Source organism: Lycorma delicatula, chromosome 5 (assembly GCF_047948215.1).
Source record: "Lycorma delicatula isolate Av1 chromosome 5, ASM4794821v1, whole genome shotgun sequence".
Taxonomy (NCBI): Eukaryota; Metazoa; Arthropoda; class Insecta; order Hemiptera; family Fulgoridae; genus Lycorma; species Lycorma delicatula.
In genome coordinates this window covers 49329471-49347020 of record NC_134459.1, presented here as the reverse complement: position 1 = coordinate 49347020, position 17550 = coordinate 49329471, and the positions used below count along the sequence as shown (strand labels likewise).

Genomic DNA, 17550 nt, shown 5'->3' with positions numbered 1-17550 from the left:
GGCACTGGGAGAACATTGATCTCAAAGCTACAACAAAGTAGAGCAGTTCGTGTACAAACAGCTCAAGACAGAGGTCAAACTTTTTATGAAGAAGAGGAATCCACATATTATGAAAAATATGTAAAACTTAAGGAAACTACGGAGAAAAGCTATAAGTACATTTTATATTTTTATTCTGTACTAATAAATGTTAAAAGAAAAGTTCAGTATATATTGACTGAGCCTCATATTTTTATTTTTATATCTCTCCAATAACAACAAATAGGCTTATATCCAGTAAGTTAACACTTTCCTTTTCTTTTTTTTTTTAAATGACTTATGTAGCATTAGAAAAAAATGTTAAGCCTAACTGGAATTTATTTATTTAGGCTGTATACAAAATGATAGAAGATACATAATCAATATAAACACCCACGTTACTGCAGAGACCCACACGATCTGTATGCAGGCCTAAAAATGCAAAAATGCAACAAAAAATCTAGTTTGTATTAGAGACTTTCATCTAACACTATAAATTAAAAAAATTGTTTTCATTTTTTATATATCACTTTTGTGAATTTACTGTATTATATCACATTTAGTTTGTTTTCTGTATTAAACCCTTTGCTTAACTCTATCTAATCCTTTTTTGTTTTTATATTCATATTTGACTACGTCTGACAAATTTACAACTATAGAAATGCACAAGAATAACTTCACTGCTGTATACAACAGATTTAATGTGGCGCAGTTTGAACGATGAAACGGTAATTATCATCAATATTTCTGAGTTTTACACTTTACAAAAAAGTTTTTATTCTAACTATCACTGGACAAAGCAATACCACCTTTACTTAATCATTATTAAATGTACAAAAATAAACAGTGAGGTAAAAAGTTTTATATCATTTTAACAATATACATAAAAATACAAAATGTAACATAATTTTTTTTCAATTAATGGTTTTTTTCTGTTACTCCATTTGTAACTTTTTAATATTTTCAAATAAAATTAAAAAATAACAAAATCAGTCATCAAGATTAATCTTGCGAAAGAGGTAGATTGGCATCATGACTGTTAAAAAAGTAGTAGATTTTTTTACTTAATTCTGGACCAATTCGCCTTGTTGTAGCCACCTCACCGAAACCTCTTCTTATCTGAAACAAAAGAAGCAAACAATTTTAATAAAATGCACACTTAAATACATCATTCTGACTGAATTAACCCCTTTCACGATGCATTTATTTTTATATTTATAAAATATGGCTGTGATTATATTGTATACATCAAAGAGGTGGGACTAATTTTTTTAAATATGGCTAATGAGAATAAAACTTCTCTGGAACAACCAGATGCATTGCTGTTAACTGAACCCATTTTGAAGTAATTAGGAAAAACCTTTATTAAGTACTTCATAAGTTGTTTTTGTTGACTTTAGTGTTTATGTAAATTTCACACTGCATATTAATATTTTGGTTTTTATGTGCTACAAACTTTGCACATATTCGGCCCAACTTTTTAAGACTTTTTTGTGATCACAAAAAGTCATAAAATTACTGCATAAATGATATAGTAATTTTTCTACATTAAATATTATGTCACTGCATAAATGATATCTTACTGTATCATTTATGCAGTAAAATCAAGACATGATGATGATTTAAAGATGTTTCTGAATCTGTGATATTTCTGATCAACTACACTATCTGGAGGACATTAATTAATACTGATATAGTTAAATTATATAATAGTATAGATTCTATTGGTGAATTAATTAAACCAATTTATATAACTATGTATCTGCAGTCACTGTTGGCACAGAATTTTACACAGAAACTATGAAGAATAAAAATTAAGACATTTATAAAAAAAAATAATGACGTTTGAAAACAGTTAGAAAAACATGTACTTGAATTCATTAAACAAATTTATATATCTATGAATCTGCATTCACTGTTGGCATAGAATTTTACACAGAAACTATGAAGAATAAAAATTAGGCATTTATAAAAAAAAATAATGACGTTTGAAAACAGTTAGAAAAACATGTACTTGAAACAAAGCGGTCACATTAATATTGTATTTATTTAAGTTACTTCTTTTTATACCAAAACATGGTTAAAGGATTGTGCTTATTTCTTGTGCCACATAAAATCCTTTAGAAATTTATTGAACTCTTTTGGATTTTAAAAATCACTGCTGTATATACTTAATACACTTATACACATAAGTACATACTTTATGGATGTACTTCTGTTGCTGCTATATACAGCAATATACGATTTTAACTTCCATTCTGCATTGCATAAACATATAAAAATGTGATTTGCATGTTCTTGTACAACATTTATGACTATTTCATAAACTGTTTTCTCATGTCATTTAACAACTAATGATTTTCATAATTTTTTTCTCTATTCATGTTTAAATATTTACTTGTCTGAGCAAAAGTTTTGTTGGTTTTGTTTATGGTGTGCTATGAATATCTTATCGTTTGTTAGCTGTAATTATTCATTTCTAGTTTTAGTAATTTAATTAGAGCCAAAATAATAGCTAATATTTTCAAACTCCTGTAAATTAAGAAATTATACTTCAGATTTTGCAAAATGATATTTTTGGTGAAGATAATGATGATTTCGAATGTGAAATAATGGATTCTATATTTTTACAAACTTCAATATTATATTTTTACAAAATTCATTTGGTCTAATGATGAAGTATCCGACAAGTTTCAGGACTGCCTGTAAAATACTGAAAACTGATTAGGAATATTAATTTTCTCCTAAAAACCCAACAGTTGAAAGGTAATTTCAGTGATATTTTTTCAAACAATGAACTTTTGAATATTTTGAGAAATTACATTATAAAATTGACAGCTATAAAAAAAATCTGTTTAAAATTCCATGAATGAAAAGTACATAAAAGTTAAAGTTTAATCCTGAAAAAAAAATCAAATAATTTTATCCAAGACTATTACTGAAGAATGGCTTTTACTTTTAATTATTTTCTAAAAATGAGCAAAGCAATTGTAAGTAGGTTGAAGGAGCATGTCCTTTAACCTGTAATAGCCATACAACTATAATAGAAATACATTTTATAAGGTAAATTCATTCTATAATAAATACATTTTACAGGTAAATACTCACACGTATATCTTTTAGTAACTCTTCTCCCTCTTTACTGTTGTTGCATAAACAATAAGCCTGAAACAAAAACAAAACTTTATTTTTAATTATTCCTCACAATATTTTTTTGTCTAAAAAACACTTTATACCTAATTTGTGGCCAATTTATAATCAATGAAACTAAAGTATTTTATTATCAAAGTTGATGAATTAATAAAAAGAAAGAAGTTTTCTTGTAAGGATATTCATTTTATCAAACTTTCTTTCCTTCCTTTTTTTTGGAATTTACTAATGACAATAAAGTTCAGCCAAGTCATTAAAGATAGTGAATACATTCAATATGAAAGGAATATGTTAGTCATTAAACAATAAATTACTTATATTTTATGTGCATTGATACATAATTATTCAGATCAAATTACAAACAAGTAGTAAACTAATCTGAAGTTAAAAAAAAGGAACTGCCCCAGAATTTGCTTGAGCAAATCAAATAAAGTTGATAAAAACTTGATCAAAGCAAAATCTCAAAATACAAGGTTATTTTTTAAAGGTGGTTATAATCCAAAAAAACTCCATTCAAAAAACAATAATTTAGAAAAAAGTATTAAAGGTAATAATTTTTCAATTACCCTTTAATTAAGTACCTTATGATCCACTTATTCTGAAATAGATTCCTTGCAGCACTTTCTATCGCCACTCTCTTCTATCCTCAAAATTATTTTGGCACATGCATAAGACGCACAATGCAAGGGTTTTATCCATGTTTAAATTAAGAGAGTTGTGTAATCCATTCAATGAGTTATTTGAACCGCTAATGTAATTTTCTAGGCCTTTATAATAATTATATTCGAATACAGGTGCAGTAGTATCATTTGTAAAAAGAATGAGTAATTTCAAATTTTACAGAGGTTCAAAATAATAATAGTTAAGGATGTAAGACACGTTTTGTAGCATTCTACATTCTGTAGATTTGAACTCCTGGTTTACTGCTCTTAACTGATTAGCTTCAAGATAACGACTATAGGTTTATGAGCTTATATATTTACATTCATCAGCAATTGCATTTTAATATTTTCATAATTTTTTTTTAGTTGGCTTCATAAAATTATTTTTATTATCAATATATCAAACTGTAATTAACATGACAATCATTAAATCATTAAAATATCCAGTACATCTTGAGTTAGTTGGAGCTGACAATAACTGCATTCACTACACAATAATGTACTTCTACCACCGTACGTACCTCTATCTCCCAAGCCCTACTATTTTGAAGGGGCCTTGAAGCAATCTGGTATGTTATTTGTCTCATTTAATATTCCCTTTGAAATTGTTATTGTTCAATCTTTTCCATACTCTTGATCTCTACTTCCCTGATAGTTTTTTTTTAGTTAAAGGTCTACTGGATCAATAATTTGCTTGTGAAGATCTATTTTTTGAGTTATTGTGTCTCCAGAATATCTGAGCAATGTGGTGAAGACAGCTCCTCTGCCCCTGGACCTATTTGAGGGCACTTTTATTTCCTACTCGGTGACAACACAAAAAGCACAACTCAGAGCTTAGATGCTTACTAAGTAAATCTGGTTCTCTTAATAGATAAAAATAAATATAAGATCATATGTGAATATGCAAATCATATTTACAATCGCGATTAAAGATTTAAGGATACTATAATTTCATTATAGCGAGTATATCATATGGTAGTGACACTTTACCTTATACAAAGCTAAAGGTGTAGGATATTGTTCTGTAATAGCTTGCGCAACATCTAATCCAGAATTATTGAACTGCATCAACTGCTGCTGCCATAACTTTAGTAAGCCATTCCCTGACTTATCAACACGTACAACACCCTTCAAATCACATGTTGCCAACCAGCCAAGTCCCTCAACTTGTTGCATCTGTTTTTCAGTTCTATAAAACCAAACAATTAACAAATTTAAATACTTAACAAAGAAATTAAATTAACAATTAAAAACTGTTGAAAATGTTTCTCCCAGAAATTACAGTGTAATTAAAATGTAACAAAATTGGAAATCTGGATTATTGCTTTTCAGATGTGAATATGGAGGTTGGAGAAAGTAAGATAAATGAATAGAGTGAGGAATGAAGAAGTAATTAAGATTAAAAAAGAAAGAGCACTTACAAGGGAAGTACACAAAAAAAGAACACTGATTAGGACATTTGGTTAAAGGAAATGGAATCTTGACAATCGCATTAGAATGGTCAGAAGAAGGAGAAAGGAAGCAAGGAAAAAGAAAGTTGAAGAAACAGAGGAAATGAAGACAAGAAACTACAAGGGAACGAAGGAGAAGGCTTTGAACAGATGTAGATAAAAGCACTGGTAGCATAAGGGATATGATGCTAGATGGAACACCAGATGATTATGAGTTACTATAAACTAAAATGTCATGACATCAGCCATATATACATAAATATCATTATATCAGACAATAACAGTGAAGAAAAGCAAAACATTTATGACACTAATAACATCAAATATAACAAAAACTTTCTTACTTGTATGGTTTTTCTGCAACAGCTTTAGTGAACTGAGAAATTAAATTACCCACATCTTCAACTGTATTAAGAATCCATGTAGAGCACTCATTCAAAAGTTGTAATTCAATAAATAATTCCTCCACTTGCAACCTTAATTTAAAAAAAAATTACAAATATTACACAAGATATTACAATAAAAATATCAGATACGCGATTCACGTAGAAGTTCCCTCAATTATTTCATAAATAAAAGTAATAAAAATTTTAAGTTGAAAATTAATTATAAACTCATTGGACTCAATTTTATTTTTATCTTATATCACACAGATTCTAATAAAGTTTTTCCTTCTGAAGAACCTTTTGCTTTCTAATGATTACAATTAAATAAATATAAAAAACAATTTCTACACTTTCAGAAACTTAAGACAAAATATAAGTATTTAAGCTATTTTAAATATATTATAAACAAAAAGAAAAATTTTTGAGCAAAAAAACATTTGAACAAATGTTCTTATTTATTTTTTAATTTATTTACAATGAAAGCGAGTATTATAGCAATGATTTATGTGAAATAATGGAGGTATTACTGAAACATCTGCCCATTTTAAACACTTTGATATGCGTGGACTTACCAGGAATTGTTTGTACAGCCATATTTTTCGGGCAACAGGAGGTACTTACCTGGAACATGTTCAGGAGTTTACGACCAATCAATTTTAACTTCTTTAGAAAGATTCAGCTGATGCAAAGAAGTTGAAATATTACTACTGCATAACAGTTTAGGTTTCACAGACCAGTATTTCTTGTTTATAAGAACCTAACAATAAATGGTGGTTGCATGACAAACTTCAGTAACCATCAACAACATTGACAGAATAGTGCTTCAATGCTTAAGCCCTGATTCTTCAACTTTTCACCCAGAAAAATAATATAGTCTCTGAGCTACTACAATAATAATTTTAAATAAATGTGGCTTGGTCTGACAAATGAAATCACTCAGTTTGCCATCATTTTAAAAGATACAGAATAAGTCTGTTTTGTAAGTATAGCTGATTGATACACAGCCGTTCATTTTGCCTCTGGGTACGTGTTGGTGTTAATGAGTGAGTGAATATGGTGGGAGAATTACACAGATGGGTAGGGGAATGAATTGTTATGCAGGATAAGACAATCTTCAGTTTTCAATGATTTTGCATCGTTTGAATAGCATGTCTATTGTACTTTAACTGGGTTTATTAATTTTTTAAGTATTTTTTTAATACTTCAAGCAGTATTTTTTAATGCTACCTTAAGAAACAGGTAACTGCTGCCTGAATAAAGACAGACATGATTGTATATTCAGACAAGCACATATATGTTTTGTTTCAATCTAGTGGCTACAACAGTATAGTACTCTCCCTCACCTATGTCTAAAATATCCCTTTCAACCTGCACAAAAACTAGTTTTGAAACTTAAGACTTAGTTAGACATAACAATAAGCAACACTAAGTAAAACAGGTATGCAGACAAACAAGCATAAAATTTGATAAAAAAATTTATATAATCAGGGTTTAAATTATTAATATCTTTTTTACCTGGTAATATGAAAATTCTGACTTCTTCTATTCTTCTTCTTCTTTGATTGTTCTTTAGTAATACTGTTTTTAATTTTATTTTCTTCATCTTTTCTATTTTCATTAAAGAAAAAAATTATTAGCAATTTAAACAAACATATCATCTTACTACAAAACATAAAATGAACAACAAACACGTGGAATAAAAATGATTTTAGCACAAGAACAAATTATTCTAAATAGGAAAAATATCAAGTAAAGGAAAGAGATTGTAAAACATGGGATAAAAAAACATGTAAAGTAAGAGAGCTGGTCAATAAACAACCTAAACATAAAACAGAATACTTCACAACTTTAGTTGTGGTCATCATGACAATAGTAATGATAGTGGGTGACTTCTTAATATGAGACAACACCCTCAAAAAGGACAGTTACTCTAAATAATAAAAAGCACCCTTTTCTGAATTACAGGGGGAAATGAGAATAGAAGGGGTTTCCTATAGCATACCAGTATGTTAAATCCACCAAAATGCAGATGACATTAAGTCCTACAAGTGATACCTTCACTATGTTTACTACAATTGACTGAATAGTAAAAGTATTACACTCAGAGAAAGCAACTCCCAAGTACTTTTTTGCACCTCACATTCTTTTCATATATCACATAACCATTACTACAGCCTTACAAGAAACTGCACAGAACAAATTGAGTACCCGTTCTGACAAGAAACAATCCATTCTAACACCACCTCTACTCAGTAGGGATTGCTGAATACTGCAATACAACTAGCAGGAACTTACAAACTGGTTTATAATTGGCAGGATGCTTTATGTTCTTCATTCATCTATAGGTAAACTGGAGAAAGGATGAAATAATTTGCGTAATAATTTATCAATAAAACAACAAATTTCATGACTTGTTTAGAGGTTAATCTGCAATTTGTAAAACAACTAATAGATATACAATCTTAATGTAAATCATAACACAAGATTTACATCATAACAGGAGTTGATTCATTTTTTTTTTAACCACCGGGACCACAGTTATTGTATTGCAGTTGGTATTGTATTGCTTCAGAGGAAGAGAGACAATAGCAAGTGAAAATGCCATGCCTGTCCGGGATTCAAACCAAGGACCTCCAGATGAAAGGCCGAGATGCTACCACTCACACCACGGAGGCCGGCAGAAGTTGATTACTGCAATCTGACAGCAATATGTTTTTCAGAGACAAAGGGGCTAAAACAATTAAAAGATAGATTAGTCATATTTTCTGTCAAGCTGTACAACAAAAGACTTAAAAAATTACTTCTTTCTCCATTTTTACAACAAAAACATATCATAAAACACTAATAAACAATAAAAGGTCATTACAAAAGACAGTATAGAATTATGTAACTCTTGATCTAACTTGTTTTGAAATTGGGTGAATTATTTGTTTCTTATAAGGCTTCAAATTCAAGTGCATATAATTTCTGTACTGGCAGTAAATACTAGATTAATCTTTATATATTATACTGCTTGTAAACCAATTAATTTTTTTATATTACTCCTCTGCTTTTGTTCCATAACCATGAACTTATATCAACATAAAACAACATGCTTCCTTTAATGATAAAAATGTTCAACGAATAGTTTATGAGTAATGAAAAATAGAATTTTATTTAACACAAATACACACACCACTTTAGGGCAAACCAACCCCTCAGTTGTGTTAAATTTTCTAAAAAAATGCTATAATATAACAGTTGTAAAATAATTTTAAAAAAATACCAAAATTAAAAGGGTGCATTTTTACAACAGCCCCACCCATCCACCATCATTTGACATAAAAAAATTAAATTCTTATTATTTATACTTAATATTCAACCTATAGAGAAAAACAGCAGTTGATCTCTAAAACATATTCATGATACTCAGTAGGAGTAATTATTACCCTTTTAAAATTCACAAAATCCAGTTTCATTTTAATACTTTACAGTGTTATATGCAGTAGTATGATAATTGTCATGTTCTTTTTTTTTTTTGGCATTTTCAATGGAAACTAGATTTAATGACAGTACTCTTTTTCCAAGAACAAAACTTTTCATCCCCATCAGAGATAATTTAAATATAAACCGAATGATCAATAATCACCATAAAAATGTGCTCTTTCTGAAACTTATGATATGAATACATTCTAAAAACTACACATTATTCCTACTAGTTCTAGAAATCACTGCATCACATGATCGAACAGGTAAGCTGAAACTGAAAAAAACTTGGTCACAAATCCATTACAAAATTTATATATTTTGTAAAATTTTGACTTTAAAATTAAATACTTTTTATTTAAATGGCACCACCACTTGTAATATAATACAACAGAATTTCCAAGGTTTTTTTGATTCAAAATAATGATGAGTTTTTGAACTGAATTTCCCATACTCAATTAGCTTAAAACTGACATCTTTAACTTTGTTTTCATCTTTGCTAAAATAATGCAGGTTTTGTTCAGTTTTTTACATGGATTTGAATACTAGATCGTGGATACCGGTGTTCTTTGGTGGTTGGGTTTCAATTAACCACACATCTCAGGAATGGTCGAACTGGGAATGTACAAGACTAACACTTCATTTACACTCATACATATCATCCTCATTCATCCTCTGAAGAATTATCTAAACGGTAGTTACCGGAGGCTAAACAGGAAAAAGAAAGAAAGAAAAGGTTTTGTTCAGTAATCTTATTTAAACATATTTTTTTTTTGCAATTAGATTTTCAAATTGACACATTAAAATGGATGAAGACAAACGTGGAGATATTAAAGAACTTTTACTGAAATTATATTGTCAAATTTTTCATTAAAATTAGATGATATATCGATTAACTTTCCTGATGTAATTACTAAGAAACGAATGACAATTTTATAAATGTAACTTTTAAGAAAGTGATACTACTAAAATTATTGAGTAGAAGTGAACCTGAAAGCTTCTGAGCCTCATAAACTATTAATTTCACTGATGGAGCTAATAATAATATTTTATTTATAAATTATTTTGAAAATAATAATAATATAATATAATCACTTAAACGCTACTACAATGTACCAAAACTGAAAAGAAAATATCAGTAAAGAATAGTAAAGGGGAATTTTCCTTGAAAGTAAAAGCAATGAAACATGGATGGGCATATCCAGATGGGAACAAGGAGAACAGCTGCCCCCTTCCAAGATAGAAAAAATGTTAAAAAATAATAAAATAAAAAGATATATAAATAACAAATTTTTGAAAAATTTTAAATTAACACTTTGAAAAATTTAAATTAATAGTTTTGAAAGAAACTTCTAAATAATCAATACTTTCAGTGAATAATTCAAAACTTGGTCTAATAATTAATATTGCTTTTGGCAACTGCTCAGATTTTATATCAGTAAAATCAGCTCGTTTATCTTGAATTCATCACTACAGAAAGGAAGACATTTAACTACCTTGTGACAAATGTATGATAATATTATGGATGTATGGAACTATCCATTTCGGGGTCCCTGAGTCCAAAAAATTTGTTTTTAAAAAGCATTCACTACCAATGGGTTTTCACTAACAAGGAGCAATTTGTTGAAGCTGTAGTTACACAATTTGCATCTAATCCTCGCAAACTATTGTTATAAAATTAATTTTTTTTTTTTAAATATATATTTTATTCTTCCTTTTTTATTGTGTGTATTATTGTATAGCATCCCCCTTACATACTATCTTTCTCCCATGAAAGAAGTTAAATTCAGAAAGCTGGTCCCCCTTCCATTTTGAGCTGGATACGCCCCCTGCAATGAAAAATAAAATAAAAAAACATCCTTACTCCCTCCATATTATTTACTTAATTGTAAAAAGTAAATGACATTTGTGATCACGAAAAATTTCAGTTTTTAGATTTCAACGGAAATATCCATTTTGATTAGTTTCAGCGTGACGTCTGTACGTACATATCTATGTATGTACCTATGTATCTTGCATACTCAAAAATGATTAGTATGTTGAAATTTTGGATTCAGGTCTGTTGTAACATCTAGTTGTGCACCTCCCTTTTTGATTGCAACTGACTGAAACAAAGGTGTCCAAGAAAGCTCAAAATCCAAATTTTTTGGATTTTAGACTTTTTCTTAACTGCAGTAGTAAGCCCTCATTGAGAGCTTTTCAACAATATATAGTGGTACTTATTTTCATTGATTACAGAGTTATAGCCAAATGAAATTTTAATTAATGAAATATTTGGCAATAAGGGGAAGACACACAGGTTCGATTCAGACTTCATCTCCTTTTTTATTTTTTTTAACTTTTTTTTAAAAATTAAATATATTGATTTATCAATAATTATTATCAACCCATCATTAAAAAAATTTTTACAATAAATAATTATTCAATAATAACAATAAAAAATAAATATATAAAAACATCAGAATTTATTAGTGAAATAAAATTTTATCTACTTTTAAAACTGTGTATGTCTAATTTAATAGGCATTATTACACATGTGTATATGTAATAAATAGATTTGGGGAAACATCTGATTATTTAATATTAATTGAAAATTATAATTTAGAATCGTATTATTTTTGATTTTCTAGTTTAATCTCAGTTTTAATTTTATTTAATTATTCTGGAATTTCTGTTTAATTTTGTCTAAATTAAAGTTAACTACAGAGTGACTGAAAAATAGACCCTCACAAGAACAATGTCTGACAATATTCTGCCTAAGTTGGTGTTAATCATCATTTAGTTTATTTATTTTTCGTTGCCAATCATTAAATCACTCTTTGGTTTGATATAATTCTTCTGATTTTAATTTGTGTACATTTTCTCTAGTTTTCAGATTTTCTCTCTTTTTATATTCATAATCCCCTCTCTTAATCTTTTTACTCTTTCTTTGGTTTTAACATTTTCTTCATCTTTATATTTATCTTCTCTTAATATTTTTATTCTTTCTTTGTTCTCTTAGTCTTTTTATTCTTTCTTTAGTTTTAACATTTTTTCCTCTTTATATTTATCATCTTCTCTTAACGTTTTATCCCTTGTTCTTAACATTTTCTTACTCTTCATATACAAATTCTTGTCCTTTTTTTGAGATAAATTTCTTCATGTTATGTTTCTTTTTCCTGTATGATTGTTTCTTTTTCATTTTTGCTTATTCACCAAATAACCTAATAATAAAAACTGAATATTTTACACCGTAAGGTCGAAATCAACATTTGTAACCAGTATACAGAAGTACTAAACAGAATAGTTTAATTATTATTAACTTTTATTTATATGACACATAAGAAATTTGAAACTTCACTCAGCAACTCAAGATACAAATAATACTGATCTAGTAATACGAGTAGTAAAGGGACTTTTACTCTATCCTAATATTTCATGTTGAATTAATAGTTATATTTGATTAATACTTATAAATATTTGATGTTAATAAAAACTACTATTTCAGCAATTGTGTAACTGTTCACTTTATTGAAGAATTAGAGGATTATAATTCACTTTCAAATGAAATAAGTTTAAATAAAGTACAGCAAAAAATGTGTATATGTAATTTAATAAGTGTACAAGGAAGTCATGTGATGTCCACTCAGATTTTTTATTTCATTGACACAAAAGGATAAGAAAGAGATTATTTAAATGTTTTACAGTCCACCACTCTGAGAAGGAATTAAAAAGTGCAGAAAAGAAAAAAGGATGATAACATAAGGACAGCAAAACAGATGAAGTAATATGAGTTCATCTATAAACACCAGTGAAAAAGAAGCATAAGCTTGAAATAATGAAACTGTTACGGTAGATGCTTATACTGTAAGGTCTTGACTTTACAACATAATAAGCTGGCCAATAAATAAACCGGCCTATGATGCTGAATAAGTTAATAAAAATTTAATTACAAAAATTTAATAAGACAATAATCTGTTATATCACCTCACTTTAAATATTTTTCGAGATTATATATGGCCAATGTTAAGCTTTTACCAGGCAGATTATTTTGAGCTAATCTGATACTATCTTGCACATTATCAATTTCTACTTTAGTTAAGAAGTGTTCAGCATCCCAAACAATAAGTGCAAAGTTCTCTTCTTCTGTAATAGTGCTTCCATTTTCATCCACTATTTTCTGAAATTACATAAAGGTATAAATTAAATTAAACTAACAGAAAAATATACAAATACATCTATTGTAGAATTAAATCAAATGTAACAACAAAATTAAAATTTATAAGTTAAGAAAAGATAAGTTATGATTATTAAAGACTGTAAAATCTGATGAGTTTAAATACAGAGTTCATAATGTAACATGTGTAAATTAAATGTTTTACTTTTCTAGCAAATATAGCTAGAATAGCTACATTAATATGGTGATTGTGTCAAAAATGGGGTATCGGGCTTTTTTTGCAACTCTTTATGTTTTACAGTCAAACTAGTTCATTTAGACCAAAAAAACATATGTATATATGGATGTGCATATTATGTGAGAATGTATGCACATATGTTTGTTACACTGCTTTTGGCCTTATATCTAAGGAAGTGACCAAACATATTTTCTTCAAATCTGGCTCAAAATGCATTAATTATCAATAATAATTATATTATTATAAGTAATTATGATCAATTGTGCATCAATGCATAATTGATCATATTAATTTTTTTTTCAAGATTTATTATAAGGTGGTTGGGAGATGTTACAAAAAAAACATTTTTGATTTTCTTCAGAGGAATTTTGGAAAAAAACTTTATTAAAGCAAATTTGTTACCTACAATGCATACCCAATGCATTCAGAAAATCGCTGTGCAGAATGCTTAAAAATTATGTGGTCCATTCTGTTCTTTCGGTGTTAGGTTGGTTGCGCTGTGGTTTCGTTGAACTTTGCTCAGTAATAAACAAAGACATCAGTTGTTGAGTTATGATTGAACATGCTTCATTTCATTTTGTGCTGTTTCATTTATCAGAATTAATAGTTGTATAAAACGTAATGGTTCTTTCGGTAGAGAAACACATTTTTCTCTTCGAACATGCCTTTTGTGAAGGTGACAAGTATACTGGTTTAGTGAAGCACAAGTTTTCTTAAATGTTTCCAAATACTATTGTTCCTCAATGCAATGCTGTTTGAACTCTTACTAAAAAATTTCAGGCAACAGGCTCTGTTGAAGACACTGATCGAAGTGGAAGATCACCTAACTATACAAACAGAAACTGCTACTTGATATTTTGGATGCTATGGCTGAAAGTCCATCAAAGTCAAAGCATAAATTAGCAGAGCAGCGAGATATAGGACTTGCTATTGCATATAAAGATGTAAGAAAAGAACTGAAACCTACAGATCATGGTAAAAGACTAAATTATTGTCAATGGTTTAAATATATTAACCAAAATTCTGTAGGAATCCTCGACATTATGTTTTTTACAGATGAAGTGAAACATGGTTTCACCTTGGAGGGTATTATTAATTCACAAAATACTCGAGTGTAGTCAACAACTAACCCCTATGAATTACATAAGCAATCTTTACACTAAGCGAAAGCTGGAGTCTGGGTAGGTGTTAGTACAAGCTGCATCGAGGGTGTAATCTTTTTTGAAAATACAGTTAATAGTGATCATTAGTATGCTGTTTTAACAAACTTCATTAATAGTTGATTTCAACAAGATGGCACCACAGTGCACACAGCTAACAGGCCAATGACTTTTTTACAAAATGGTTTGGTAAACAAATCATTTTGAGAGGTTTGTGGCCTGCATGATTGCCTGATCTCACTCCCCCAGATTACTTTCTATGGGATGCAGCGAAACAATCAGTGTATCACAATAGACCATGCACGATTAACAAAATAAAAAATGCAACAATGCCATGCATACATACAAGACATTCCAGTACATCAAGTGGTAAAAGTGTTTGAAAACAAACTGAAACATGTGCAGTGTTATATTGATATTGGAAGAGGTAATTTTCAACACCTTTAATAAACTATTTCAGTTATTGTAACATCTGTTTCTAACAATATAATGAAATAAAAATACAAAATAATAATTAAGAAAGTTTTGTCATTACACTTCCATAATTCCAATCCACACCAACTTTCTGAAAGCACTATATAAATAATTCAAATTTTCTTTTCATAAAATTAATCCCCAATTCTTAAAATTGAAATTTTTTTTGTTCTTTTGAATTAGCTCCTTTCGGTTTAAATGTTTTTAAAAAACTTTTTGAAAGTTTATACTTCAAACATAGAGCTATCAAAATATGTCTATAATTTTTTTTAAATTATAGACCTCAGACCTAAAATGTAGAAAGTTTTTTGAAAATACTTTCTTTCTTATTTTAACCTTCATTGAAGAGATTCTTAGACTTAAATAAAACTTTAGTTAACCAAATATGTTAAACTTAACTTATATATATTCTGTTGTTTTTTTGGCTCTAACTCTTTTAAATTTCATTATTACAAAACGTTTTTTTAAATTTTTATTCATCACTTAAAGGACTATTAAAATTAAAGTAGCTTTGGAACCTATATTATATTATGGACCCAAAATGAGAAGCACTATTTTTCATTACTTTCATAAAATCTACACTTTATTTCATCAAAATGTTAAACAATTCTCTTTTAGATTAATTTTTTTTGTTAGAGATCACTACTTATAAATAAATTTTTCCTAAATTCCTCAAAGTATACGGAAGCCCCTAAAAATTAAAATTCTTTTATTTAAAATTTGGGAATTTTGATGCTTAAATCTTATTCTGGTAATTAAAATAATTAATCAAAAAAATGCTCACTAACTTGGGCTACCAAATTTTAAAAAAATTCTGAAAATTTATTTTTCAGTTTCTGATTATTTCTTATATGTAAAGCCGAAATTTTTTCTGTTTGCTCTAGCACCGCATGAGAACCAACCAATAGATTGCTTTCAAATTTGAAGGTTACATTCATGTTACCCTAGGTAAGGTTTTAAGCCAAAGAATGAGGCCCTAGACCCCTTGTGGATGAAGCTGTGAATTATGGCAAGTTGGGAACAGTGGGTAAAGTGAGTTCTTCAGCCCGGGGTAGGCTCCAGGGAGCTCCTGGGTTGGCTCTGGGGTTCGCCTTGGCCCCAGAGGTCCAGAGGGCAGAGCACCAACTAGCTAGTTGTTTTATAAAAAAAAATGAAATTATCTTATTATAAAGATAGAAATCAGACCCTTAATATTTTAATGCTTTATCACTGTAAAAAAATTAGATTTTTCAAGTTGTGTATGACTTGGCCAATGATACCAGGAAAGTCATGCAATACTTTGTCAGCTTTTTTTTTTTTATTTCTAATGCTTAGTCATCACATATTAAAAAAATAAATAAATATGAGGTCTGTAAATAAAGTAATGAGACTAGTTTTTTTTTTTTTGACAGCCAAAGTCGCAACACTGTAAAGTTACTAACATATGTTTATATGAACAGCTGCTGATTTATATTAGAGATTAATATTTTCAGTCTATTGCTGTCACATGAGACGTAAAAACTTTTGTAAAACGAGTTTTTGTTTTGCGTTACAAAATCCGGACAAGGCCTACAGCGAAGGCTAAAGCTGAGTTCAAAAATCACTGATGCAAATGTCTAGCGAGGCATTTACATTGATGGCATCCCAACGAGGCCTGGGTTATTACTATGAGATGTTAAAAGTTAGAAGGCGAAAGATGACTCCTGTTAAAGCCCATCAGGGCTAGGAACAGGAAGGGTGGTGTGCGACCAGAAGCGTCACAAGGCAGGTGTCTTCCCATAGGGGGTTGGGGTGTGTGTTACAAAAATGAGTAATACTAATTATGAGCAACATTGTGCAATCAAGTTTTGTGTTACAACTCAGTGAGAATGTTACTGAAACTTTTTCAAAATTGAAAATGATGTATGGAGATGATGTTCTGTCGTGAGCCCCAGTTTTTAGATGGTTAAAGCATTTTCAAGATGGCCGGGAATTAGTTGTAAATGATCCATGCTCTGGAAGAACGTTAATGTCAAAAAAATGATGACAATTTTGAGCGAATCAGAGACTTGATACAGTACGACCAGCTATTAACTATCAGAATGATTGCAGAACAATTGAATTTGAACCGTACCACAGTCCATCAAATTTTGACAAACGAATTGGACATGAAAAAAGTTTGTGCAAAATTGGTCCCAAAAAACCTCACTGTTGAACAGGAAAACAACAAGGTGGAAATGTCCTGCGATCTTCTAGGGTGAATTGAAACTGATCTAATTTTCTAAAAAAATGTTATTACTGGTGATGAATCTTGGATATTTGAGTACGACCCAGAAAAAAATGCCAGAGTAAGGAGTGGCAAACTTCAAACTCACCAAGTCCCAAAAAGGCAAAAACCAAAACTATGCTAATTAGTTTCTTCGATAATAATG

At 29.1% G+C, this 17550-nt stretch overlaps 1 protein-coding gene across 4 annotated transcripts in view; it reads right to left on the bottom strand.

Moving 5' to 3' along the window:
* Positions 1 to 860: 860 nt before the first annotated feature.
* The window catches only part of mms4 (Methyl methanesulfonate sensitivity 4), a 74981-nt gene continuing 58291 nt past the window's right edge, over positions 861 to 17550 (bottom strand). For all 4 annotated transcript variants that reach the window (XM_075366066.1, XM_075366068.1, XM_075366067.1 and 1 more), the window contains exons 4-9: positions 13104 to 13291; positions 7183 to 7275; positions 5626 to 5757; positions 4821 to 5019; positions 3127 to 3183; positions 861 to 1137 (exon numbers count right to left, since the gene is read on the bottom strand). In XM_075366066.1, coding sequence (XP_075222181.1) covers positions 1021 to 1137; positions 3127 to 3183; positions 4821 to 5019; positions 5626 to 5757; positions 7183 to 7275; positions 13104 to 13291 — 786 coding nt within the window. In that variant the 3' untranslated portion in view covers positions 861 to 1020. The remainder of the gene's footprint in view (positions 1138 to 3126; positions 3184 to 4820; positions 5020 to 5625; positions 5758 to 7182; positions 7276 to 13103; positions 13292 to 17550) is intronic.